This window comes from Poecile atricapillus, chromosome 1 (assembly GCF_030490865.1).
Source record: "Poecile atricapillus isolate bPoeAtr1 chromosome 1, bPoeAtr1.hap1, whole genome shotgun sequence".
Classification (NCBI taxonomy): domain Eukaryota; kingdom Metazoa; phylum Chordata; class Aves; order Passeriformes; family Paridae; genus Poecile; species Poecile atricapillus.
In genome coordinates this window covers 29,695,674-29,719,510 of record NC_081249.1, presented here as the reverse complement: position 1 = coordinate 29,719,510, position 23,837 = coordinate 29,695,674, and the positions used below count along the sequence as shown (strand labels likewise).

General features: G+C 37.5%; 1 protein-coding gene across 1 annotated transcript; it reads left to right on the top strand.

The window, feature by feature from the left end:
* The first annotated feature begins 1,293 nt into the window (after nucleotides 1–1,293).
* Nucleotides 1,294–20,891, top strand: IL18R1 (interleukin 18 receptor 1). Its single transcript, XM_058827321.1, has 12 exons — nucleotides 1,294–1,556; nucleotides 2,566–2,724; nucleotides 5,194–5,314; nucleotides 6,362–6,602; nucleotides 12,205–12,382; nucleotides 13,276–13,429; nucleotides 13,880–13,942; nucleotides 15,329–15,485; nucleotides 15,663–15,796; nucleotides 16,610–16,771; nucleotides 18,371–18,529; nucleotides 20,141–20,891. The coding sequence occupies exons 3-12, from the start codon at nucleotides 5,266–5,268 to the stop codon at nucleotides 20,539–20,541; spliced, it is 1,698 nt and encodes a 565-aa protein (XP_058683304.1). The 5' UTR covers nucleotides 1,294–1,556; nucleotides 2,566–2,724; nucleotides 5,194–5,265; the 3' UTR covers nucleotides 20,542–20,891.
* Nucleotides 20,892–23,837: the final 2,946 nt, after the last annotated feature.

Here is a 23,837-nt window from a genome sequence, read left to right as displayed (position 1 = left end):
CATATCAGAGATCTAGCTGTGACATTAGCTGAAAGGACCAATTGAACACAGCACTTTCTGCAATGCACATTAAAGTTCAAAAACTTGAGAGTACTTAAAAAGAATATGAAAGTAAATAAATGTGAGAAAAACTCATGGAAAATATTGCTGTAAAAGACTGAGTCAAAAAAAGAAGTTTCCAGACTGTCACTATGAAGACAGTCTGAGAAAATAAAAAGCTGATGACATTTTACTTTACCATTTTACTTGTTGGCTGCTAAATAGTTTCCAGACTGTCATATAAAATCATTATCATCTTTATGATATCTGCTTTCTTTAAGGTTTTAAAATCAGGTACTAAGTCATAAAACCAAAAACACTGCAAAGTATCTTCTACACATTTTTAAAGTAGTTATAGTTAGATCCTTAGCTTACTTTCCTGGAATTGTGCTGATTTACATTATCCAAAGGTCTAATTATTGTTATAGACATATTTCTTCATTCTGTGATAGGGAAAACAAATGAGACAATCCAGAGTTTCTTCACTTCACCTCTGCAAAAAAAATATATAAGAAAGCCAGCTCTGTGTAATCCCTCCCTCCCTTAAAGTGTGACCTGCTTGTTTTACCTCTAAACTGTCCCCTCCTGTAGAAATTTGGAGCTTTTGCATTAGCAGTTGTCCTGGGTAAAAAACCCAAAAGGTATCTGTCACCAAGCAAATTTCTGAAGGTGAAAATGGTGATATGCAAATAAAAGGCTTCCTGAGGGAATGATTTTTTTCCTGCTGTTATCAAACTAACTTTATTTTGAAGTATAGTGCATCATTGCACAGTACTTAGCAGATAAAACATCCATGGAATTAACACAGAAAAGCATTAATTTTCTTAGGAACAGTACTCAAACAAGATATATGCCTGTCAGAAAGCCCTGGTGGAACCACAGTTCCAACATACCAATATTTGGCTAACAAGCAAAATTCAACTAATGGCATGATGGCTTATTTAGAAGTGAATACACTCACCTTGCAGCAATAGAGCTACAAAATGTTTAATGTCTTGAAAGTTTCCATTATTCTCCCCTTCAAGGGGATGGTAGCACAGAAAAAATTAGCACTGAAATGGGAACATTTCTCATAAAAAGTGTAGAATCTTATCTTTTGCCTTGTCTCTCTTCCTGCAGTCTAGTTCGTAATTCGTTTTGGCGGGATGGTTTTGTTTTTGTTTTGTTTTCTTTTTGTGTGTGTGTGTGTGTGTGTGTGTGCCTTTTGAGGTCTTTGCAGAATATCAGCCTTTCAGTGTTAGCTCTTTGCACGTCCTCATTCTCAAAGCAGGCAGCGAGGTGGGGAGGAAACTCTAGCAGAGATAAAACTTGGTACACTCAGCCCAATATACGCGTCCATAGCACTCCGTCCTAGCTCCTCCACTCCTTGGATAAGAGTTCTACAATGTGCGTTCTGCGGGAAAGCGGAGGAAGAGGCGTTTCGGATAAAGACAGCGGAAAACACCACATCCTTACGCCTTTTCTTCTCCTGAAAGGCTGCGAGAGGGAAGGGACACACACCCCCCTCCGCCTCCTGAGTAAGTCGCTTACCACTTGCTGTGCTCGCGGGGAGCACCTCAGGGTTCGGGGGCACCTCAGGGTTCGGGAGCACCTCAGGGTTCGGGGAGCACCTCAGGGTTCGGGGGCACCTCAGGGTTCGGGGAGCACCTCAGGGTTCAGGGGGCACCTCAGGGTTCCGGGGGACACTTCAAGGTCCGGGAGGGCACCTCAGGGTTCGGGAGGCACCTCAGGGTTCGGGGGGCACCTCAGAGTTTGGGGGCACCTCAGGGTTCAGGGGGCACCTCAGGGTTCCGGGGGACACTTCAAGGTCCGGGAGGGCACCTCAGGGTTCGGGAGGCACCTCAGGGTTCGGGGGGCACCTCAGAGTTTGGGGCGGGGGGCGCACCTCAGGGCCAGCGCAGCACCCTCGCCAAGCGGGGCCCCGCCGCAGCCAGGAAGGGCAGGGCGGGCACGGGGCGGGGAGCCGAGCGCTGGGCTCGGACACCTCCTGCTGCCCTCGCCCCGGTCAGGGCATCCCTGAGGGTGTGCGGGGGCCGCCCTCGATGCCGGGGACCGCTCCGGGGCGCCCTGCCCGTCCCCAACCCTGCCCGTCCCCAAACCTCTCTCTAGCCCCCACCCTGCCCCGCTTCCCTGCTCACCACTCCGCAGTGCCACTCGGCTTGGACACCTCTGTCCAGGGCCCATGCTGTGCTTTTTCCTTGTTACAGAGCTGTCATAAACAGTTTCGCGCTGAAAACGGCTTATTTCAACATACAGCCCCTGTCGCCGTCTCTGCGCTGTCTGCAGCTCTTTCCCTCGCACCTGGGTGGCTTTGGAGGAGGTGGGTTCCTCCAGCGCTGCTGTAGGCAGTAGGACCAAATGATTATGCCTAAAACATTCGTGTATCAGCTCTCAAATGCCTCATTTAGAAATAAAAATATTAATATTAAGGACTTGATATTAGCTTTCCATTAATGCTAGAAGAAATTATTTTCTCACATCTCCCTTTTCCTTCCTGCAATCAACAGTTCTGTTTTCCTTCCTCAGTTTTTCAGACTGAAAGATCTGTGTATTGACTTGCTGAGAGAGACATCTCTGTGTTTCAGTGATAAATGAATTTCAGAAGAGTTGTAAATTCAAGCTGCAACTCTCTTGAATTAGGAGGACTCCCTCTCCACCCTCTTTCCACCTGGCAAGACTTGCATAGTAAGTAAACAGCGTTGCTTATGTTCTTTGAAATTAAGACAGATTTTCATTTTTACCAAGAAATTGCAATCCTGGCAGAATGGTGGCTGAATCTAGTATGTTTAATACAATTGTTTGTTCAATATATTTGTTTTCTTCAGCAGTGCTGTGCAAATTATGGAACTGTGAGGTAATAATTAAAACATACTTAAATTCCACAAGAAGCCATTCTTAAAGAGGAAAGACTAGTTCCTTCCTTTCTCGACCCCAAGATGACTGTTAGAACAGTCAAATATTCAGAAGAATATGTTGTGTTTTTCTTAAAAAAAGAAGTCACAACCCTTTAGGACCAAACTGAGTTTTCCAAAAGTGTTGATCAGAATTAGTTATTTGTCCAAAATTGAGGATCAATCACTTCTATGTATGAGCCCCATTTCATTCAAAAATCTTCTAGTGATTCTGGAAAAGTGGGGGATAATTTTAATGGTGCAAAATTTTCTAATTCATGAGACATTGGTAATGCATTTTACAGAATTTAAACTTATGGTTTGTTTAAAGTTATTGGTTTCAGAGTGGCACAAGCATTTTTAAGAACCATATTTTATATTAAAACTCCATCTGTGGTTTTAAACTTGTGTAATTGAAAAAAAATGCTTAAAGGTATTGTCACTTTGAGCCTTATAGACAACTTGTAGTTTAATCAATTTTCATTGAAACTGTCATTTCCCTCTATTGCCTTAACATTTTGCCCATTAGTATTCCTCTACTCCTTTATAAGGCAGAGAATCTTTGCTTTTACTTTAAAATAACTCTCCATTTCCCTCCCTTTTTCCCTCCCCTCCTAATTTTTCATTGAAGGGTACTCAAACTGTATGTCTTTAAATGTAAAAACTTTTAGCCTACAGTAGAACAATTTCAGATAAATTGATCAGGTCCAACAGCAATGAGAGAGATTAAAGATTAAGGTCCTGTGTCTTGATTTTTAGTAGTCATGAATCTCAAATCTGGTCATTACTAAGTCACTTCCATTATACTGTGTGCATTCAACCAACCTTCCACTGTGTGCTGATGTGATATACCAAAAAAAGAAGTGGATTTAGAATTAAAAATCTGGTGTTAGATGATTCTGTCTTTATGTAGTGGATAGTCTTGCAGTCTCTAACAGCTGTATTTCTTCTGAATGTGATAGGATAGAAAGGAAAACAAAATTCAAGAAATTAAAGAGAGAGGCCCTTCTTTCCTTAGGAAGTGTAGGAGTTTGAATCTCCATGTGTAATAAGGAACTGAAATTGCTTGTTTCAGAACTCAGCATCCAGATTGTTTTAGCTTTCTAAATCTGGCTCTGCCTTCCAGGCTTTCTGAAGAAAGGGATGTGAAGCATTTCCTTCATGTCCTTACAGGGCTGTAAGGGGTGATGGCACACTTGTAAAGAACTGAGACAAAGGGTAAGAGAGGGAGAGCAACTACACCATTTGGTGTCCTGGAGTACTGCTGGAAATGCAGTAGCCTCCTGCCTCCAGACTTTTCAGGTCACAGGAACTTTCTGACTCTTAGTCTCTTAAAGTTTGTGATTTCTCAAATTGCAACAAATTGCAATTGGTTTACTTAATAAAAAAGAAATGGATTGCTAATGAGGTTTCTTTTGACAGATCTCTCTGATCTCTGCAGTAAGTCTTGTGTGTGTCTTATTTGTCTGTCCCTGTTTGGGTCACACTAAGCAAGGTTATCTGTTTTGGGCTCGGGAGCTGAACTCAGCTGATTGTGTATCTCACCTGTCTGTTTTGTAAGCAAAACTGAGAGCCTCAGGAGAAGCTCTGTTTTTGGCTGCTGTTCTGAGGAACCTCAGAAGGTGCTCCAAGCTGGTCTTATTTAGCGGTGTTTTTCACTTGCCTTTGAAATCTGTTGTCTACACATGTTGCAACTGAATATAGGCTGCTTCATGTCCTCCCCTCCATGGAAATGTTAGCACTCTCAGCTGGACCTTATTGCCCCCACAGATAAAATCGTGAAAGAAATTGTATGTTTCATTGTTTTCCAACAGGCTCAAAGTTAGCCATCAACATATCCAATCTACAACATTGTGCTGTTCTCATTGAAGGCAAGGGAAGTTTCCACTAGCTGTTTTGACAAAATCTAGCCTTGCAAAGCTTATTCTCTTTGTGGAGAAAAAAAATCACTGTCCTGTCCTGTGGTAGGTATCTACTGGCTTGGGATTTGAATGCTCTTGTAATACTGCAAAATGCATCCATTAAATAAGAAAATAGAAGAAGGAAATCCTGCAGTACTTTCTGAATTTGAAATGAAATTGCAAAGAAAAATGTATCATCATTACCTGATGTATGAAAATAGCTGTTATGATAAAAATATGTAACTTCCCACTTGGAAAGCCCTCTTCATCAGCAAGCAATAGTTACACTACTCACATGCTCAAAGGAACCTGTTTCACTGCACTTGTGCTGAACTGTGAATCTGTTTTGTTTTTTTTCTTAGGCTTTCAGAACAAGCAGGAGCAATTAAATTTAAAGGTTTTTTTGGCAAAGAAGTGAGAAGTAACTCAAGAAAATGATTCTTATTATTTTTTTTGTAATGTTGATCGTGGAATCTGCCACTGGTAAGTAAAAGTCTTCAATTCAATAATAGAATCTTCAAAATATGTGCCAGTTTCTTGACAGTTGCTTGGAGTAGGACAAGTTTTGTGTTTTGCAGCCAAGAACAAAAACTTAAAAGTTTGGCAATTACAGCCCAGCTCCAGACTTTGGAAATTGGGTCCCAGACACCAAAATTATGAAACGAAAAAGCAAGGATGCTACCTGGAGAAATCTGATGACATACCAGTCATGGTATGTGACCATGACTGTATGAAGAGACATAGCAAGCAAGAGAAAGAGTCCGCTTCTTTCTGTGCCATTCAGAAGTGTGGTCACAATAGTTACTAAACAACAATAATCTCTGAGAACCTCAGGAGGAAGAGAGACTGAAGGGTGATTTTATTTTTGACTGTAAATGCTAGATCATGGTTCCTTTTCTGTACTTTTAATGACTTCTGTATGCAAAAGTAAATCTGGGGAATTTAGAAAGTGAGACTTGAAAACTAAATTTTACACACCCATTCCAAGGCAGCTTTCCAAAGATATCTGAAGTTGTTCAGAAATATATCTACATAATAATTCAGTTTTAATTAAGAAGATAAGGAAATGCAAATGTTAATTTATAGGATCTGTGCTTTTATTTCAGACATATTTGTCAAGTCAAACCATATGTGAAGAATTTCTCCTTTCCTCTTCCATTTGTGACAACTTCTTCAGTGTAGAGTGAGGCCGGATTCTGCCCTTTGAGCCAATTTGATTCTGACACTGTGGAACTCATGTGAAAGCATCACAGAGATAGGGAAACGTCCTTTTATTTTCAGCCCTCTTTTCCTTTTGGTGTTGCTTTCATAACATAAAGGCTTGCAAAACATTTTCAGTAAATATATATGAAAAGTTTTTCAGTAAATATTGCAGGAATAAATAAATAAATGCTTCCAGACCATTTTTCTGAAAGAAGTCTTTTTATGAAATACCAGCAGCACAGCAAATAACTTTAAAGTCAGACTAATACAATTTTCTGAAGTAAGTACTTGGCTTCCTAATGTGTCTTTTTACCCCTTTCTCTAAAGAGAAGCTGTGTCCCCTTCGTGCCTCCATTGATGTTCTAGAAGGGGAATATTTTTTCCTTTGTTATCTTGGGTCAAGACAAGAACATTTTCAGGAAGAAGCGTGCACAATAACCTGGTACAAAGAAAGTGCTGGAAAGCAGCAACTGATAAAGGAAACAGACAGAATTGTTTCACAAAAGAATTTTCTGGAGTTTTGGCCAGCTGAACTCAGTGACTCTGGGAATTATTCTGTCATTCACAGGTGGGTACACAACACAATGGGTAAATGTGTTGCCTGTGCACATGTCTATGGTGAAGGTAATTTCTTTGTCTTGTTTTTTATAGCTAGTGGCATCCATATAAAAGGAGCTTAGGGAACTGCATTAACTGCAGTGTCGTTTCCAACTTCCTTTCACAATAACTATCAAGATGGACTTGCAATACTTGCAAATATCTATAAGGAGTTTCAGCCTTTTAAATGTTCTGTAAACCTTTTGATAAGGCAGGTGGCATTTTTTTCTGGCTTGTGATTAACTACCTAAGCAAAATGAGTGGCAGGCAACTCTTCTGTCCTCTGCCAAGAAAAAGAAAAAAATTGCTTGTCTTCTTCCCCAGACTTGTGCTTGCTTGCTGTGTTGAGTGGATCTCATTCTATGAGGCTTGCCAAATCATCCAACTTTACAGTAAAGACTAAACATAGCATAGCTGAACTCTGCTTTCTGTGCAAACCTTGGCCTGCATGGAGCTATTCAAAGAACATATGAAGTAATGGGATTTAATTTTTCACTGCTGTAGAACATCATGGGTGAAAAGGAGAAATAAGGATGGGCCTCCATTATTTGGCTGCAATCTTCATTGGAAAACCATGGAAGACTAAATTACTACATCAAAGTTCTTATGACTAGCACTAAACCCATAATTCGGCATTTACAGTTGAAACAATGATACATTTGAAGCAGATTACCTTGCATGTAGTGATTTGTGCTGTTGTCCAAGTAATACATTTAAGCTTCAAGCCAGGTTTGTAAATGATGTGGGACTGTGGATACTGAAAAATGCTCTCCATGTTTTTCCAGAAATATTGCAGACTCAAGCTTGATAATTTACAGTTCTAAGCTAGACTTCAATTCTTAACCTCCAAGTCAACTTGGAAGCTGAAAATGTCTTTTTTTTTTTTTTCATGTATCATTACTGTTATCTCCTTACTGATATTATTTTTAAAAGTACCTACTCGTGGTATATGAAATGCAAAATATTTGTAGTTATACGGTAAATATTGAGAAAAATTTTATTAATCTATGTTAAATTCAAGAGGATTTTCTTTAGGGATGGTGAATAGGTTAGTTTATCTAGTTATACAGTTTTGTTTTGTTGATCAGTTTTCTGTATGGTCACTTCACAAAAAAAACTATTAAATCGAAAAACTTTCTCTAATGTCACCTAATCAGTGGCACAAAATGCAGACTGATTAATTTTGGCAAGAGGAAAAATGGGTGGAGACCATACCTGAATTGCCAGGCTACTGAAGGAGACTGGCATAAGGAGTCTAAAATACAGGACAAAGGAGTAAAGAGCTATGATAACCTCAGCCTTAATTCATGGTCATTGTGGTTTTCTGATTTTTTTAAGGTCTTGGGGTAATGACAGTAAATCCGCAGTAAATCACAAGAATTCTATACAAAATATTATGAAAAAGTGTAAACCTCAAAACTGAAGGAAACAGCCTCACATACAGAAGAAGTAGATGACAGGAAAAGAACTGAAGTAAAACTATTAGAATGAAATTTGTTAAAATGAGCAATTGTTGGAAAACACAAAAATGTCAGAATACTTGATGAAATTTCTTGATTTACTTGTTTGCTTGAGAGAGAAACTCAGAAAAAAATTTTGATTACATCAAAGCATTTATTTGGAATTGAGAGTTTTGATTTTTCTCCTTTTTTGCTTGTCTTCTAGAACTATGTTACCTGCTACATTTTAAAAATTAGTTTTGAAAGAAAGTATTTTTGAGGAGAAAACTCTTTATGCTGAAACATCTTTCTTTTAATTTTTTTTTTAATAATTTTAGATTTGTAAAAAATTTTTGAATTTTTTTCTGTTAGGCTCATATGGGTACTCATTTTTCTGTTAGAACTAGAATGATGCCAGAATCTTGCAATCCTCCTGTGGGAAGTCTTCACAGGTCTCACTGCTGGAACAACAGGCATAAGGGGATTTTTTTCATGGGATTTTCATGGGATCTTTGGCTTAGTTTATATGATGGTTCTCACTATTGGCAGGCATATTAAATGAGTTACTTTTCAGCAAATACAGAAGATCATTGCAAAAGCTGCTTTCTGAAGAGACAGAGGACTTTTAGAAGTCTCTATGAGGAAAAACTGTGTGCTGTTGTGGACTACTGAACTTGTTTAAGATTTAATAGGAATGACTGAATGAAGTAACTTTAATTTCAGAGTATTTATAGTAGGTTAAAAGTTATATGCTAAGTATATTTTTATTTATCTTTTTAATTTTCAGCTGTTTAATTTAGAGATTATGTGGGAAATAATTCTCAGAATACTTATAAGTGTCTAGGCAGTTTCAGAGAACAATGTGACAATTACATATACTGCAGATTTTCAAGAAAGAAGACAACATGTTGGCAGATTGTGCAAACTAATTAAATGTAGGATTTTTTTTCTGATGTGTTACAACTGACAATATGCAAGAAGCAAGAGGAGAAAGTGATAGTAACAATGTTTTTGTGGTGTTTTAACCATTTTCTTTTGCTTAAAGCTGAATCAGAAGTTTTACAGTTACACCAGAAGTGTCCTGCTGAGACATACACAGATAGCTGAAGTGTGCATATATGCGTGGTGATGTGGTCACATGTGTTTGTTAGTACACTAGACTTAGGATGTGAATTCAGGAATCAATGGACATCACCTATAGGCCTGAATGTGTCCATTTTCAGCAACATTCTTGAAAGTAAAAATTTCATGTGTAGTTGTAAGTGTGGTAAGCAGCAAAAACTGTGTCACAGGTCTTTGAAAAGATTTGTAATTTGTATGGTTTTTTTTATAGCCTGTATCCTGTGGTTGTCAAAGAGAAAAACAGAATAGAAAACAAAGCAGGTCATCAGGTTGCTCTATTTTGGTCACCTTGAAACTAAGAGAACTTGGAGGTTCCTGAAAAACACCAAAAACTACAGAGAACCGTGATAAACAAATGATACATTTTAAAATCCTAATATTGCTCTATTTTTCAATATGTTTAGAACAATTGAAAGCTGTGGGAGCATACACATAGAGTTAATACTGCAATTTGGAAAGAAGAGTGACAGTTTCTGCAGAAGACTGCAATAATGAGATAACACTGGCTTGTTGCAGTAAAATAGCTAAGGGATTACTTAGAATTGGCTATATATCCAGTAAACTTGGTTTATATTCTCAAAGGGCTTTCAATTCCCTATATCATCTTCTGAGTCAAGATAGATTTTATTATTCCTTCTTGGTGGGTTTGTTGGGGGGAGACTAAAAAGCTGTTAAACCAGAAGTGGTTTTGTTCCTGGCAAAATATCACTGAAGACTCTGAACAATAAAAATCAGTATAAAAATATGTAACAGTTGAGACTCTAGCAGTTTAAAAAATACAACTAAATGATTTGTGTGTGTGTGTGTGTGTTGAAAACCATGCTGTACGGCAGATGGTTAGAAATTATGTATGAAAAAATACATCTTTGTTTGCACAGGTATGGTTTTAATGTCCAGGGACATTCTTCTTGCCAGATTTTGGCTCATCAGGTAGAATATTTTGATCCTCTTGGAGTGGTTTCCCCAGATAGGATCACAGAAGAAATCTCTGTGGAGTAACAATGCTGGGGAGAACATGTGGCTTTATGGACCCTTTTCTTTCATCTGCTGAATCTAGAGAGTAAAATCATTTGCATTTCATGGCTAGACCTGTAATTAATTCTCTGACAGTATTCAGATTAGTAGAGTGATGACTAAAGAAACACACAGACTCAGTGGAATTAATTGGAATTAATGTTTATGTCCACACCTAAACTTATCTTAGGTACCTTTACTGTCAGGGGGAGAGAGACCTTTCTGGGTCACAGATTTTCTTGTCCTAAACAAAACATATAAATCAGGTCATATAAACTCCACTGTAACTTCAGTGAGTGGCTTCTGACTGTGGTCCCACTGCTGACTGTGATAAATGTGTAAATAAGATGTTGAGGAATAGGTGAGAGGAGCTCCACCCACCGTGAATACCCAAGTGAGCTCGTCTCTGATGGAAAAGTTTTGGAAAGTCTTTTCCTGTTTGTAACAGCATAGTTAGCTGATTTACCAAAACCACTGTGTTTTGGTTTAAAGAGTCAATTACAATCAGGAATAATGAACATGAGTGAGTAAGAACCTGTGTAGCTTGAGAAAGGGCTACAATGCAAAGAGGGTGAGCAGAAGATAGAAATACATTTGTTTGGGGAGCTTAAAAAGCAGAAAATAAACAACCCAAGGCTTGGTCTAAATTCATCATAAAAATGATGTCCTAATAGCTTTTCTGAATCTTGTACACTCATAAGGTCTGTTAAGAATGGTGTTTAAACTGAGCCAGGGATGCTTCTCCATTTAAGCTGCTTTGTCCTCTTGGCCTTTCTCATTGAAACAATTCTTGATTAGTTGCAGTTCTGGAAGAAATTTATTTTTCTTTTTTTGGAGGTAGAAAGATTCAAACATATTTATGAAGATGTGACTGACATTGGAGGGTAGTTCTCTGTGATTGCTGGTTTTCCTTTTGTCAGTCCCTGCTTGTTCAGAAAACAAATGAGAGCTTTATGCACTAATTGCAAAATCTCACCCATTAACTGACAGAATCTCACCCACTAACTGACAGCAACATATGGCTTTCTCTTAAGCTCTGACTTTGCCAAATAAAAGTCCTCCAAGTTCCTTTCCCTAGGTAGTCATTTATTTGGATATATCAAACAGTGAAATAACTGTTTGATATCAGCTATAATCTGATTCTTTCAAGGAATATATGGATAGAACCTAGTAGATATCTAAATAGCAATGAGCAGCTCCTAGAAATTCAAAACATTTTTGGAGCATATTTGTTTGATCTTTTATAGACACTGCAGGGAATGTGATGATTGCTGCGTAAGTGATAGTTCCTGACTCTTTCAGTCAGCCTGGGGTGCTCAGCTGCTATAGATCTCTACAGATCTCTGATCAGTGCAGATTCAGAGACAAAGAGATGCATCCTTTCCAAAGTGCCTTGTTTTGCAGACATGCTTGAATCCATAAATGATACCGTAATTCACGAGACTTGTGGAGTTTAGAAATATTTCGAAAATACCATAGAATTCCAAAATATTCCAAAATACCTGCATAGTATAAAACAATTAATAATTGATTAATATTGCTTTGTGAACAATACCAGACTTGCCTATATTATTTCTAATTCTACAAATATATTTTTCTGTCATGGCTTTTAAATTTAGCAACACATAGCAAATTAAACCTGCAAAATCTTTAGCTGATTTAAGGCCCAAAATTCTTTGATACTCTCATGTAACTATGAATGATGTCACAGATTGTTGAATCCTTGTTCAGGTCAATGTAGCATATATTGTCATGTTTCATAACTGTATTGTCAAATGTTTTGTGCATTTAGTTTAGGTAGCCTGTTTGGTTAAAGGAAATCCCATTTATTTGGGAGTGGGAAAGTGATAAAGGGGAATAAGAACAATTGGATCACTTTAGGTATACTTTTTATGTAACAGATGTATTTGAGAATTTATTTGTATTTTGTATCTCACTAAGCTGTATTATTTTAAAAATCTCCTAAAACTGATTTTGCTATATATTTTTTTTTCTTAGCAATGGAAAACAAAATTTCACAGTTCAAAAGTGGACCTTGAATGTACTTGAAAGAAATAAAAGCAGCTGTTTCAATGAAAATCATTTAACTACAGAAATTAAAAGTGCTGGAACTGGTCATTCACTGAAATGCAATGATTTGTCTGTCTATGAAAATGACAGTGTAACATGGTACAAGGTAATTACTGAAACAGTGTCACTCAAATCATTGGCTGTAGAAACATCTGATTGCAGGAAATATTAATTGCAAACAAATTTTTAGAAGAATATACCAACATAGTAAAGCTTTAATTTATCATGGGATTAAGGGGAAAAAACATTAGACAGATACATAAGACAAAGCTTTTTTTCTGCTCTCAGATATATTAAAAAAATATACCTGTTTCAGAAGTTATTAAACTAGTAGTTTGGAATGATACAAGATCTGATGTGCATGTCTGTTCGCTGATTCAGGCAGCAGCTGGTTTAGCCAGCTGCTACTTTGCTGATACGGATATTGTACTGATGCTAAATGAGATGCCAAGACTTTTATTTTACAGTTGGCATGTACTTGTAAAGTAATTGCAAACTTTTCAATTTTGCTGTTTCTCAATAGTTTTTAAGTGTGTAACAGATCCAGTTCTGTTCATTTTTGGCAAGTCATCTTTTTGAGGAGTGCTCCTTGGTTGGAGTAACAGACTGTGTTCACTCTGATCAGTTTCAGGAAGGGATGTTGACTGGTTTAGTGCAGGCATCTGGAGTAGCCTGGCAAGAATGAGCTACAGCCCTGTTCTCTTGTCTTTCAGGGCCTGGGAGGATAGCACCATTGATGGATAGGGCCATAGATTGTTATGTTTTCCTCAATTGCACTGTTCCCAACTTCTAATGGGTTAAATATTCAAATGTTCTGTTTATGTGACCATGAATGAAAATTAGACCTGCACCTCTTTTGGGTCAGTCAAAATTTTGACATGTGATTGAGATAGTGAAAAGGTGATGGTGACACTTTGTTTCAAAAATTTTTTAAAATTTCTTTAATGTTTTAAATGCATGTTTGCTACAGAACAGTATTTTCTGGTTTTATTGATGCAGGACTGTGAGAATTATGAACATGAAACAGAGACGGAACTAAATTTTAGAACCTTAACAGTACAGAACTCTGGGATATATACCTGTAAAATTTTAATCAGTCATGAAGGAAAGATATACCACAGCACAAATACAATTAAACTTGTAGTAGAAGAAGGTAAGAAAGCTTTCTAAAATTTTGAAGCATACTTTGATCATGATCTGAGCTATTTCCAAGTAATTTTAGAAGCAAAAAAGGAGACATTAAGATGAAATATTACTGATTTTGGAAAATTCATTTAGTATATTTTCCCTACAGTTTTATTCTTTTTTTTTTTTTTCAAAATAGCTGCTCTAAGTTAGTCATACAAACTTTTTAAGAGTTCTGTATGAGAGCCTTTCCAACCACTGCAAATTGTACTCTGTATATATATATATATGTATGTGAAAAAATATCAACAAGACGTACTGGGTTTTAAGCTATTCAGTAATGCCAGAATCCAGACATTGTTCTGTGAATTAAATGGAATGCTTGTGATTAATTTTATATACAGAGCAATTATGTAACTTTTACTGTGGAAGAACGTTAAGTAAGCATTAATATTAATAGCAATACTTCTATTTTTAGATGCATCAGAGGCTGTCACTTTGGAGATAGTTGGACATCATGAAGAAATTGAAACAGAAATAGGTATGAAATTAATACAAAAATCTTTGAGGTATCTACTCTACCTATGTGCTTTTGTTCTGATTTCTTTATGGTTAATGGTCTGGATAAGTGTAATTAAGCTAAGAATTGTCCTGTATGTGGTCTAACCTCACATCTGGTAATGTTTTGCTGAGTGTATTACATGATTGATACACAAGTACACTAAATGCACCCTTTCATAGAGGCAGAAGCTGAGGTTGCTGCTACAATTGGCAAGAGAAAGTGGTGATGGTGATAAAACATCTCTCCATGGCTTTCTTTTGTAGATAGCAAACCCCATGAAGCAATGTGTAAAAGATGTATGGTTTATTCAGTGAACAGCAGTAATGACACCTGATGTGGCTGAGAATGTTAGCACCTGCTGACACCTGATGTGGTTGAGAATGTTATTCCTCATAGAAATAAGGAGTGTGAGGTGTGACAGTCCCGGCAATATGTGCATGAACATCTGTATTGTCAAGAGACCTTACCTGTGCTTCTAGCTGGAAGTAGAACAAAATGATCTGTAGATCTGAAGCAGATAAAATGATCTGCAGGCTTCACACAGTCTTGGATAGGATCCAGGATTTTGTGATTGAGGCTGTAATTAATTTTTAAAAATAGAAATTTACCTCTCCCTCCCCTCTTCAAAGAAATCTCACATTCCAGATCTGCAGTATTCTGCCCTTATTTTTTCCAAGTGTACGGCTGTCCTTTTAGTTTTACAATTTCTTAGAACTATTGGAACTTTATGGGGTGGTTCCTGTCCGTTACAGTTAGTGCTTTGAAATGGGACAGGTAGCTGACTGAGTAAATGACTTTTTAATGTATTCAGGAATTTCCACTTGTGATAATGAGATAAGAATTTGTTCTGTGCATGTTCAGCAGGGGCTTTGGTTTTATTGAGTAATCATATATAATTTCCCTATTATAATTAGCTGGTTGTAATTCCCCTTACCAGTTACTTACTTTCACCTGGCCCTGGAGCACTGGTGATAGGTATTCCTCTTCTGTTCCCAGCCTTCAGAAGACAGTCTAGTTTATGGAATAACAGAATATCTCAAGTAGAAGGGACTCATAAGGATCATCATGTCCAAATCCCTTTAGTTCTCTAAAGCCTGAGGTTCTCAGGCCTATTTAAATCCATCTGGCTGTGATGATTCATCTGAAAGCAAGCAATTGATGGCTGTCACTTTGCAACAGTGCATGACTGCTGAAGCCCTCACCAGTGCAGATGTAACACCTATAAAACATTGAGCAAGGGCTATGAAATTCAGAAAGGAGCACAGCTTATAGGATATGTCTTCTGGAAAGCTGACACTTTACTGCACTGTGTACATGAATAAACTTCTCCTCACTAAATCTTCCCATGTTATGCTTTCTTTGTAGGTAAAGAGGAGATACTCAATTGCACAAGTTTCTTGGGTTATTATATGCAAGAAGATGCCAGTCTCTACTGGTTAATTAACCAAACGTTTCCAGAACCATGCACAGGTATCCCTGAGAATGAACCTTCAATATGTGAAGAAGAACTCAAAAAACTACAGTAGGTTTCCAGAAAATGCTGCATTTTGTATGAGATGATGTCCTACTTTGTTGAACTGCAAATTCAGTAAAAACCACAGTCTGAGGTTTTTTCTAGAACCTTTTCCTCAAAATCTGCCTCTCAGGTTGTTGTAGGTTTCTGTACAGATAGTGTTGCTAACACCATTCCTTGCTGCAGGTTGGGAAACAAGTTCTATGTTACAAGGCTACTACGGATCAAAAAAATAAGAGAGGAGGACATGCATCATAATTTCACCTGCATGTTGCAAGCTGATGAAAGCACACAGATAAGAATAGTAAAACTGAAGAAAGGTATGGCATAATCTAGAAATAATTTATTAATCAGCCTTCTCAGTCCTGAGGGAATTTCAAAACACTGCTTCAAATATGTTTGTCTGCTTATGAAGGCCCCCACACATCCAGTGCTGGACCTAACAACCCCTGGGTGATTCCTCTTGCTCTCAGACGGGGCAGAAGGAGTGCAAAGCAAAAGGAATACAGACTACAATAAGCATGTCTTGAGAGTGCCTTCATAAAAACTACACAAAGTTTAAAGTGTTCAAAGTATGTATTTGGAACTAAAAAGCCCAAAGATAAAATAATAACAATAAGAACAATAATAATAACAACAATAATAATAATTACGAAGAAAAGCCTGAAAAAGACTAGAGAAAAAAAAGTTTAAAATATTTCAGCCAAGGAGATGAAATGGGACATTAAGGACTTATGGATAGGACAGAGAAAGGGTAAAAGGTAGATAATAAGAGGAAATAATAAAAAACCTGAAGGAAACTCATCAAAAAGGGAGTGACCATCATTCTGGGATGCTGTAAATTTATCTGTAATGTCAGTGTTGAGCTCACATACCCTGCACACACATAAATGAGCTGTATGTGATTGCATCCAAGATTGTTTCTCCTGTTTTTACCGTAAAACGTGTTTTGTTGCTTACCTCAGGACCAGTGGCATGCATATTGCTTGAAGCATTAGCAGGAAAGGATTCCCATCAATACTCATGATGATTTTTTTGAGGTGATTTTTGGGTGCCATCAGTATTTGATACAGTAATCTTATCATATAATACTGTTTTTTAAGGCTATAATTTGCTTTGTTTCTCTTTTACAGGGAAGACTCAAGACCTGCCTGTGCACATATTTACCACTGGAATGGTCCTTGCTCTGCTATTTCCATTTGTTGCTGTAGCTGTGGTGTTTGTGTTTGTGATATTTAGGGTCGACTTTGTTCTGTTTTACAGATATGTATGCAGGAGAGATGATACTGCTGGAGGTATGACTTTGCTAATGCTGACATTGAAATAATCATATTGATGAAAAATATTTTCTGGCAGGTTCTATGAAATAATCATATCTGAGGAAGATAAAAAAAAAAATCTTAAATCCAGGAGCAGTGTGAGAAGAAACAAATAATATATAAAAGAGATCTTGATGGTCAGGTGCCAATGTGTGTTATCTCTGTGTGGCAATGACAGCAGATAAACACAGGGAAGAATCTGCCTCTGGATCAAGCAATGGAAGGGATGTGGTTGGATGCTGTTCAGATGAGCTCGATTCTGCCATATTCTTCATCACAAAAGTTGGTGGAGAGGGATAGGTTTGCAGTTCTCTATTCATGAAGAAGATAACAGTTGTCAGATTGACAGACTGGCACAAATTTGTTTTCACCTCACTGATGCTCTTCAGTAAGGTGAAGCTTAAAATGTTTCCTTGACTGTAGAGGCCATTGCTGTTTATAGGTTTGTCACTACATGCACATGAGGAGAGCAGGAGCGCACATTACCAGTATCTTACCAGGCAGCAGCTCTGTGGCCTTCATAGCAAGCAAACCTGACCATTACTCAATTTTAGGAATTATTTTTCTGAAAATTGTGGTGATAAACCTTGCTGTATATATAGGTCTGATCTTGGCCTTCCTTGGTCTCTAAATCAGTCTGAATATAACTTGAATGAACTGCAATGGTTGGAGATTTTTCATTAATGGGTGGATGTCATTTATGCCTGCCACTGTTATTACCTACTTGTTGATATCGTCTGCCACAGTGTACTCTGACTTACACTCACTCAGGGATGATCTCTGAGGACCTCTGGACTATGCTACCCTGGAGGAGCTGCCTGCTGGATACTAGGCAATGGATTTCTTACTCCTAGAGCTCTTGAATATGTAGGGTTTTGTAGAGTTTACTTTGTGCTCTCTCTTATGAACTACATGCAGTAAAGTGTTCAGAAAGGATAGCAAAGTACAGTTTAAGAAGCAAAGCCACTTGTGCTGGTGTATCAGTCCTGATAGTTGCTCTGTGGCAGTATGGTGGACCTAGCCTCTGGATTGGTCTTTGATTTTCTGTTTGTAAATTAGTCCCCAAACCATGATCAGACATGGCTTACTCTCATAACAAAAATAATTAACTGGTTTGTTCTCTCTTTTGCCAGTTTCCATTCCACTTGATACTCTTTAGACATGGTGTACAATAAATGTTGAAATCTGCAGTATCACTTAAATAACAATTTTTTTAGGTTACAGACAGATTTTTTTTGCTTCCCTTCATAACTTGATCTTCACAGATTTGACATAAATTGGTTAAATTAATCTAATTTTATTTTAAAAGTACTTTAATGTGGAAAGGAAATATTTTCAAGTATTTCCCAAATGCAGAGTCTTTTGTATCAACTTTACATTTCTTCAGAACACTTTTTGATTCTGTTGAAGAGTGAAGACTGCTCAGAGTCTTCAGTCTTCAGAAGAAGATGAAGAAGATCAGGGGTTTCTAGATGATTTACTATTGAGACACTAAGTTTGAAAACCAGAATGGCGGATTAGATACTGGATTTCTAATGGCTGATAACAAGACAACAATTGTTGATTTATTTTCAGATGGAAAAGAGTATGATGCATTTGTGTCTTACCTGAAAGACTGTGTTTCTCCTATTGATGAAGAGAGAGAATTTGCTTTGAAGATATTGCCCATGATATTAGAAGAAAACTTTGGGTACAAATTATGTATATTTGAGAGGGACATATTCCCCGGAGGAGGTAGGTGTATTGAATATACTTGTCATTAAATAGACTCATAGTTTCACACAAAGGTAAAAGTCTATGATTAGATAGAATTCTGTCATGTGTTGTGAATTGAAAGGATACATGTTTCATTTAATCTGGACTGTGTGCATGCAAAGTTTGGTTGCAAGCATTTTACATGCTTCATAGTTGTATTTATGAATTCATATACACTTACACACACATGTATATCACTGATTACAAAGAAGAAAAGATCAAAGAGCATTGAGAAGGTTAAGGTGAGGACACAGAAGATATCAGATGTTTCTCAGTAATAGTGCTTTTGCTCTGCTTTTGCTGAGGACCAGTGAATGAAGTCACATTTACTGCACAGAGAAGCTGGTGACTCTGGCACTAATTATCCTTAGGTAACTTGTATGTTTGCTATATCTTCAGTGTGGTGGTTGAAGCCACTTTCTGAATGAAATGGGTGCCATAACAAAATAGAAATAAAGAATTTTGTTTGGCCCAGGGTATATCTGGCATCTGCCTTTTGCTTGGATTAAAGGTACTGTGAGTTTTCATTTAGTCCAAAGACCCAGCTGAGGAATAGAATTTCATTGTTCAAACCACAGAACAATAAGATCAGTCAGCATCCCTCACTAAGCAGGATCTTGTCTCTTTATATCTATTCCTGATAAATTTTATCTAACCAGAGAGGAGCCACAGGTTGTCCAAGCCCTTTTTTCTTACCTATTTTCTTTCTTTAAGTATTAAAAAATTGTTTACTGAAGTGTGCCATCTGATTCTTTCAATAGTTTAGCTTATTTCCTTTTCTCTGGTCTTACCCATTGTGAACACATAAAATAGAATATTTCCTTCTTTGTACAGGAGCCTTTGGTGTTGTAATACCCTTGTCAGCCTCTTTTTACCCACAGTTTTCTCTTCATTTGGTTAATTCTGCAGTTTCCTTTGCCTTTCTCTACAAGTAATGTTTTCTAGATCTCTGGTGTATGTAGACTTTGTCCCATGGTGTTAGAACAAGCACTGGAAGCTGTGCATGAAAATTCAATTTGATATTTAAAGGGCATCACCATTCACTTTCATTCATCAGTTTTTATGCCAGAAGTCCTCAATCTAAAACACAGTTGGAACTCCTTCTGTCAGCACATGCTGGTCTTCTCAACACTGGATTACTGGAAATAGATTTAGGTGTTTGGTGTCATAAAAGAAGGTGTAACGCCAGGGTTACACAATACTTGGAGAGAGGTTGCTGTTTGTGCCTTTCTGTGGAATCACTCCAGTGGTATCTGTTAGGAAAGAGCAAAGAGATGTCTGGTTGAGGGAAAGTTATTTTTGCTGTCACCTTTTGTCCATGTGACTACTGCCAGACAGCTGTCTAGGGTAGATGGAGATTATCAGTAGGTTTATGTCTGCTCTAGAGAGCAAGCTTTGACCATACCTGAGTTAATTTTCAGAGACTCTTAATCTTTATTACATATTAATCTCTTCATAAGGACAGGATGCTGACATACTGTCACTTTATAAGAGGGACATTTTAGATCCCTCTTATAATTTAAAAGATAAGTTGATTTGGTGCCTATCCTTTCAATTTAATATAACAAAAGATTTATCTTTAATTTGCAGCATTTGTTGATGATATCCATTCATTCATTGATAAAAGCAGAAGATTAATCATTATACTGAGCCAGAACTACATTTCTGACAGAGCCATATACGAACTTGAGAGTGGACTGCATAAAGCTCTAGTTGAAAGGAAAACTAAGATCATATTAATTGAATATATGCCTATAAGTGACTACAATTTCTTGCCAGAATCACTGTCACTTTTACCATCAAGGAGGGTGGTGAAGTGGAAAAAAGAGAAATCTCTTCCCGTGAATTCCAGATTTTGGAAGAACCTTCGGTACCTGATGCCAGCAAAGCCTATCAAGATAAAGACGAAAGGGCACTATAATAATCTTGACCTAGGCTCAGAATCTGCTCAACCCTGGATTGAGAGCTGTGACTTTAATGCAATTGTATAACAATTCTGGAGAAAGAAGGTGTAGCAAAAAATTATATGTTTTGTTAATTAATAAAATGAAATAAATGAATATTTTGGATAATAATGTTGATTAAGAGGCCAGCTCTGAGATCTGAGGAGAATGCAGAAGTTACTGCAGTGGGCAGAATGATGTTAACCCCAATTGCTAAATCCTCTCAGAGAAGGTTTCCTCAGCAATCTGTGCAAGAAGCAGAAGTTTCATTCTGCTTAGGACCTACAACATGGCGTGAAGCACAATGAAAAACATTTTTATTTCACAGTTTTCAGTGATGTAGAATGATACTATGTTTATTTGCATATACTTTTTAGGCCCTTCAATAAATAAATCAGTACTTGCAATCTCTTATTATTATTTAGATGCTCTTTGTTTTGTATTTTGGTATTTTCTAAGGATTCTGATTGTAAGTAGACCCAAACAGCTCCTGCCTTAAAGAGCTTGGCATGCAGCTTTGGCAACATCAAGTAGAAAAAAAATCTCAAACCAACAGAGAAAAAGGAGGTTAGAAAAAGTAGGGCAGTTTTGGATGGTTTAACAGTATTTACTACTGAATTGTACATGGTCAGCAATGGGGAATCATTTGAAGAAATGGTAAAGACTGTTTATATCTTATTTCACTGTAAAGATTGCAAATGCTCATTTTAACAGGGAGAGGAGGGGGATGGGGTAGAAATAATGGCATATTTTTCATGGATGCTGATACCACACTGGAACCAATTGCCCAGAGAGGTCATGGAGTCTCCTTCGCTGGAGGTATTCAAGAACTGACTGGACATAATTCTGTGCAATGTGCTCTGGGAGGGCTCTGCTTGAGCAGGACGTCAGACCAGATGTCCTACTGTGGTGCTTTCCAACCTGACCCATTCTGTAATTCTGTGATTCTGTTATACACTGAGCTGCCTTCAGCTGTTGCATATAGGGGACTTAGGTGAAAATGACATCTTTGGTATGTATATATACAATCCTAACCCTTTGGGGCTCTTGTCTGAATATTATTTTTTAAAACAAATTTAGTAATGCTATTCAAAACTATGCTAATCCACCCTTATTATTAGTTGCCTGACAGAAGGTACCAATCTGACATAAATTCCCAGGTAAAATGGAACCATATTTCCTGCTAGAATCAGCGGGGAGAAGTCAAGGGAGAATAATTTTGGATCATCTTTTTTCAGGCTGCAGGGAAATTATCAAGACTCTGCCCACTCTTATTGTCTTTTATGCCATTACTGCTCCTTTTGAGGATGCATCTCTTTTACACTCACAATTCACACAGGTGGAGGATCTCCATTACCTTCTCAGCACACTTGAAAACACTGTTTGAATGTTGGGTGTCATGACTATGTGTCATGGGTTAGCTTCACCTTTAAGACCGAGTAAAAAAAAGGGGAAGTTGAAGCTACTGGTGACTGATGGGAGTTTTTCTTCCTGACCAATTATCAGTCATTTCTAAGAATTGACAACAGATCTGACCATTAAAAAGTGAATTCAACTTGTAAACACCCTCTTAAGAAGTACACTCAGAGCTGTCTCGTTCTCTTTAGTTTCCGGCTTTTGAGAGGTAACAAGCTCTATCTTGGCTTCCCCCCCCCCCCCCCCCCCCCCGGCCTGGGACAAGGCTGCAGGGAGGGGGGGGAAGGAGAGAAAAGCAGAGCTTGGCAGCTTAGTTTAGTTTTCAAGGTCTGCTGCTAGACTGAAACTTGACACTATGAACTTTCGCAGCTTTCTTAAAACTTTTAATTCTTTTACTACCTAGATAAACAAACAGATTACTCCTTTTTCTTAGAAACGACAGAGACAATTAACATGTAAGACATCATAAAACTACCAAAAACAGTGAAGAAAAGAGTTAAGTTTAAATAAGAAAGAGAGAAAAAAGAAGATGCTTGCTGCTGAAAGGTCTTTCTGTTACAGCTATGGAGATGGACAGTAGTTTAAAGACTCCTTTAATTCATGACTAGAGTATGGGAGGAATAGAGTATTCAAAGTGTGGACTTTAGAGAAAAGGGAGAGTGTTTGTGATACTGTGAGTTGCTGGAACTTGAAAGTGAAGTGAAGATTTTAAAGCCTTAAAGGAGCCAAGGAGATGGCTGTTTTCCAGGATGGCTCACAGAAACAACTGAAGAAGATTTCTACCTTTGAATAACTTATCCTTAAAAATAACATCCCTGGATTCAATTTGACCCATGTAGAATAGTGTGAGATGGGAGGAGTGGACTCTGAAAACTCCATGAACTGGCAGGAAGAGACTTCTGTTTCTCTACAGGGACTGATGAAAAGACTCTAAAAAATTAAGACTGTTTTTGGCCACCAAAATTCTAAATTTTTTTTTTTTTTTTTGTCTCTATGTTGTTATGTGTACAAAGAAATAATCGAGTAGTAAGAAGTAAAAGGGTTTTCTGAAAGTTTATTTTGGTATTCTTATTCTAATAGTTTGTTAATAAACTGTCTTTATTCCTTTTAAGTTTTAAGCCTGTTTTGCTCTTATTTTAATCCATATCTCACAACAAAAAAAATAAGTAATTTTTGTTACTAGTTTAAAACCACAACACTATGTCTCAAGTTTCATGGGAATGAAAGGTTGTTTGTCAAATATCCTTCAATCATGCATAGTTTCTGGAAGATGTTTAGGTAAAAGAAAAGGCTAAGTATAGATTTCCAAAATGGAGACAACACTATTGCCAGGTTAATAGGTAACAAAAAAGATAAGGCAAACATCTGCAGTGACCTTCAGATCAGCTCTAGCAGGTCTCCTTCCTATCTAACTAAAGAGCTATGTAAATGTGGTTCATAGGTAAAAAGCCATTCTCTGGTGTAAGCTTTTACTGAAGAGGATTTCTCCTCTGTAGATGTGTGCCTCTAAGTTTCTAAATCTCAAATCTTTCACAATGTTCAGTTATTCTCTATCAGTGTTTCTGGTATTTTCTAGTCACAGATAATTTTTAACATTCTCTATCAGCACAGAAATGCAGTCAGACATACTAGGCACATCCACTTTCCAGCCAAACGTCTTACCTAATATTTAATTGAGGTATTAAAATTTCTCCTCAGCCATGTAGTTTTTCATACGCTGTCATCAATGTATTGCCTAAAAATTTAAAGGTCAAATGTGTTCTACTACACATGTGACTATGGATAGTGCACATGGTTTGTTAATAGCTCTGGACCAAGCCTACCCTCTGTGAGAATCGGCTACTATAAACTGAAATTGAATTTGCCATGGATGCCCCCCTCACCTCAGTTTGGAGAGACAATGTGACTGCATGTACATGCGACACCTC

Bases quoted from the DNA above. Each gene is read 5' to 3' on its own strand.
- IL18R1 (XM_058827321.1), top strand. From the start codon at position 5,266: ATGATTCTTATTATTTTTTTTGTAATGTTGATCGTGGAATCTGCCACT. The intron at 13,943-15,328 runs GTATGAAATTAA...CTTTCTTTGTAG, and splicing joins AGAAATTGAAACAGAAATAG to GTAAAGAGGAGATACTCAAT. The intron at 16,772-18,370 runs GTATGACTTTGC...ATTTATTTTCAG, and splicing joins GAGAGATGATACTGCTGGAG to ATGGAAAAGAGTATGATGCA.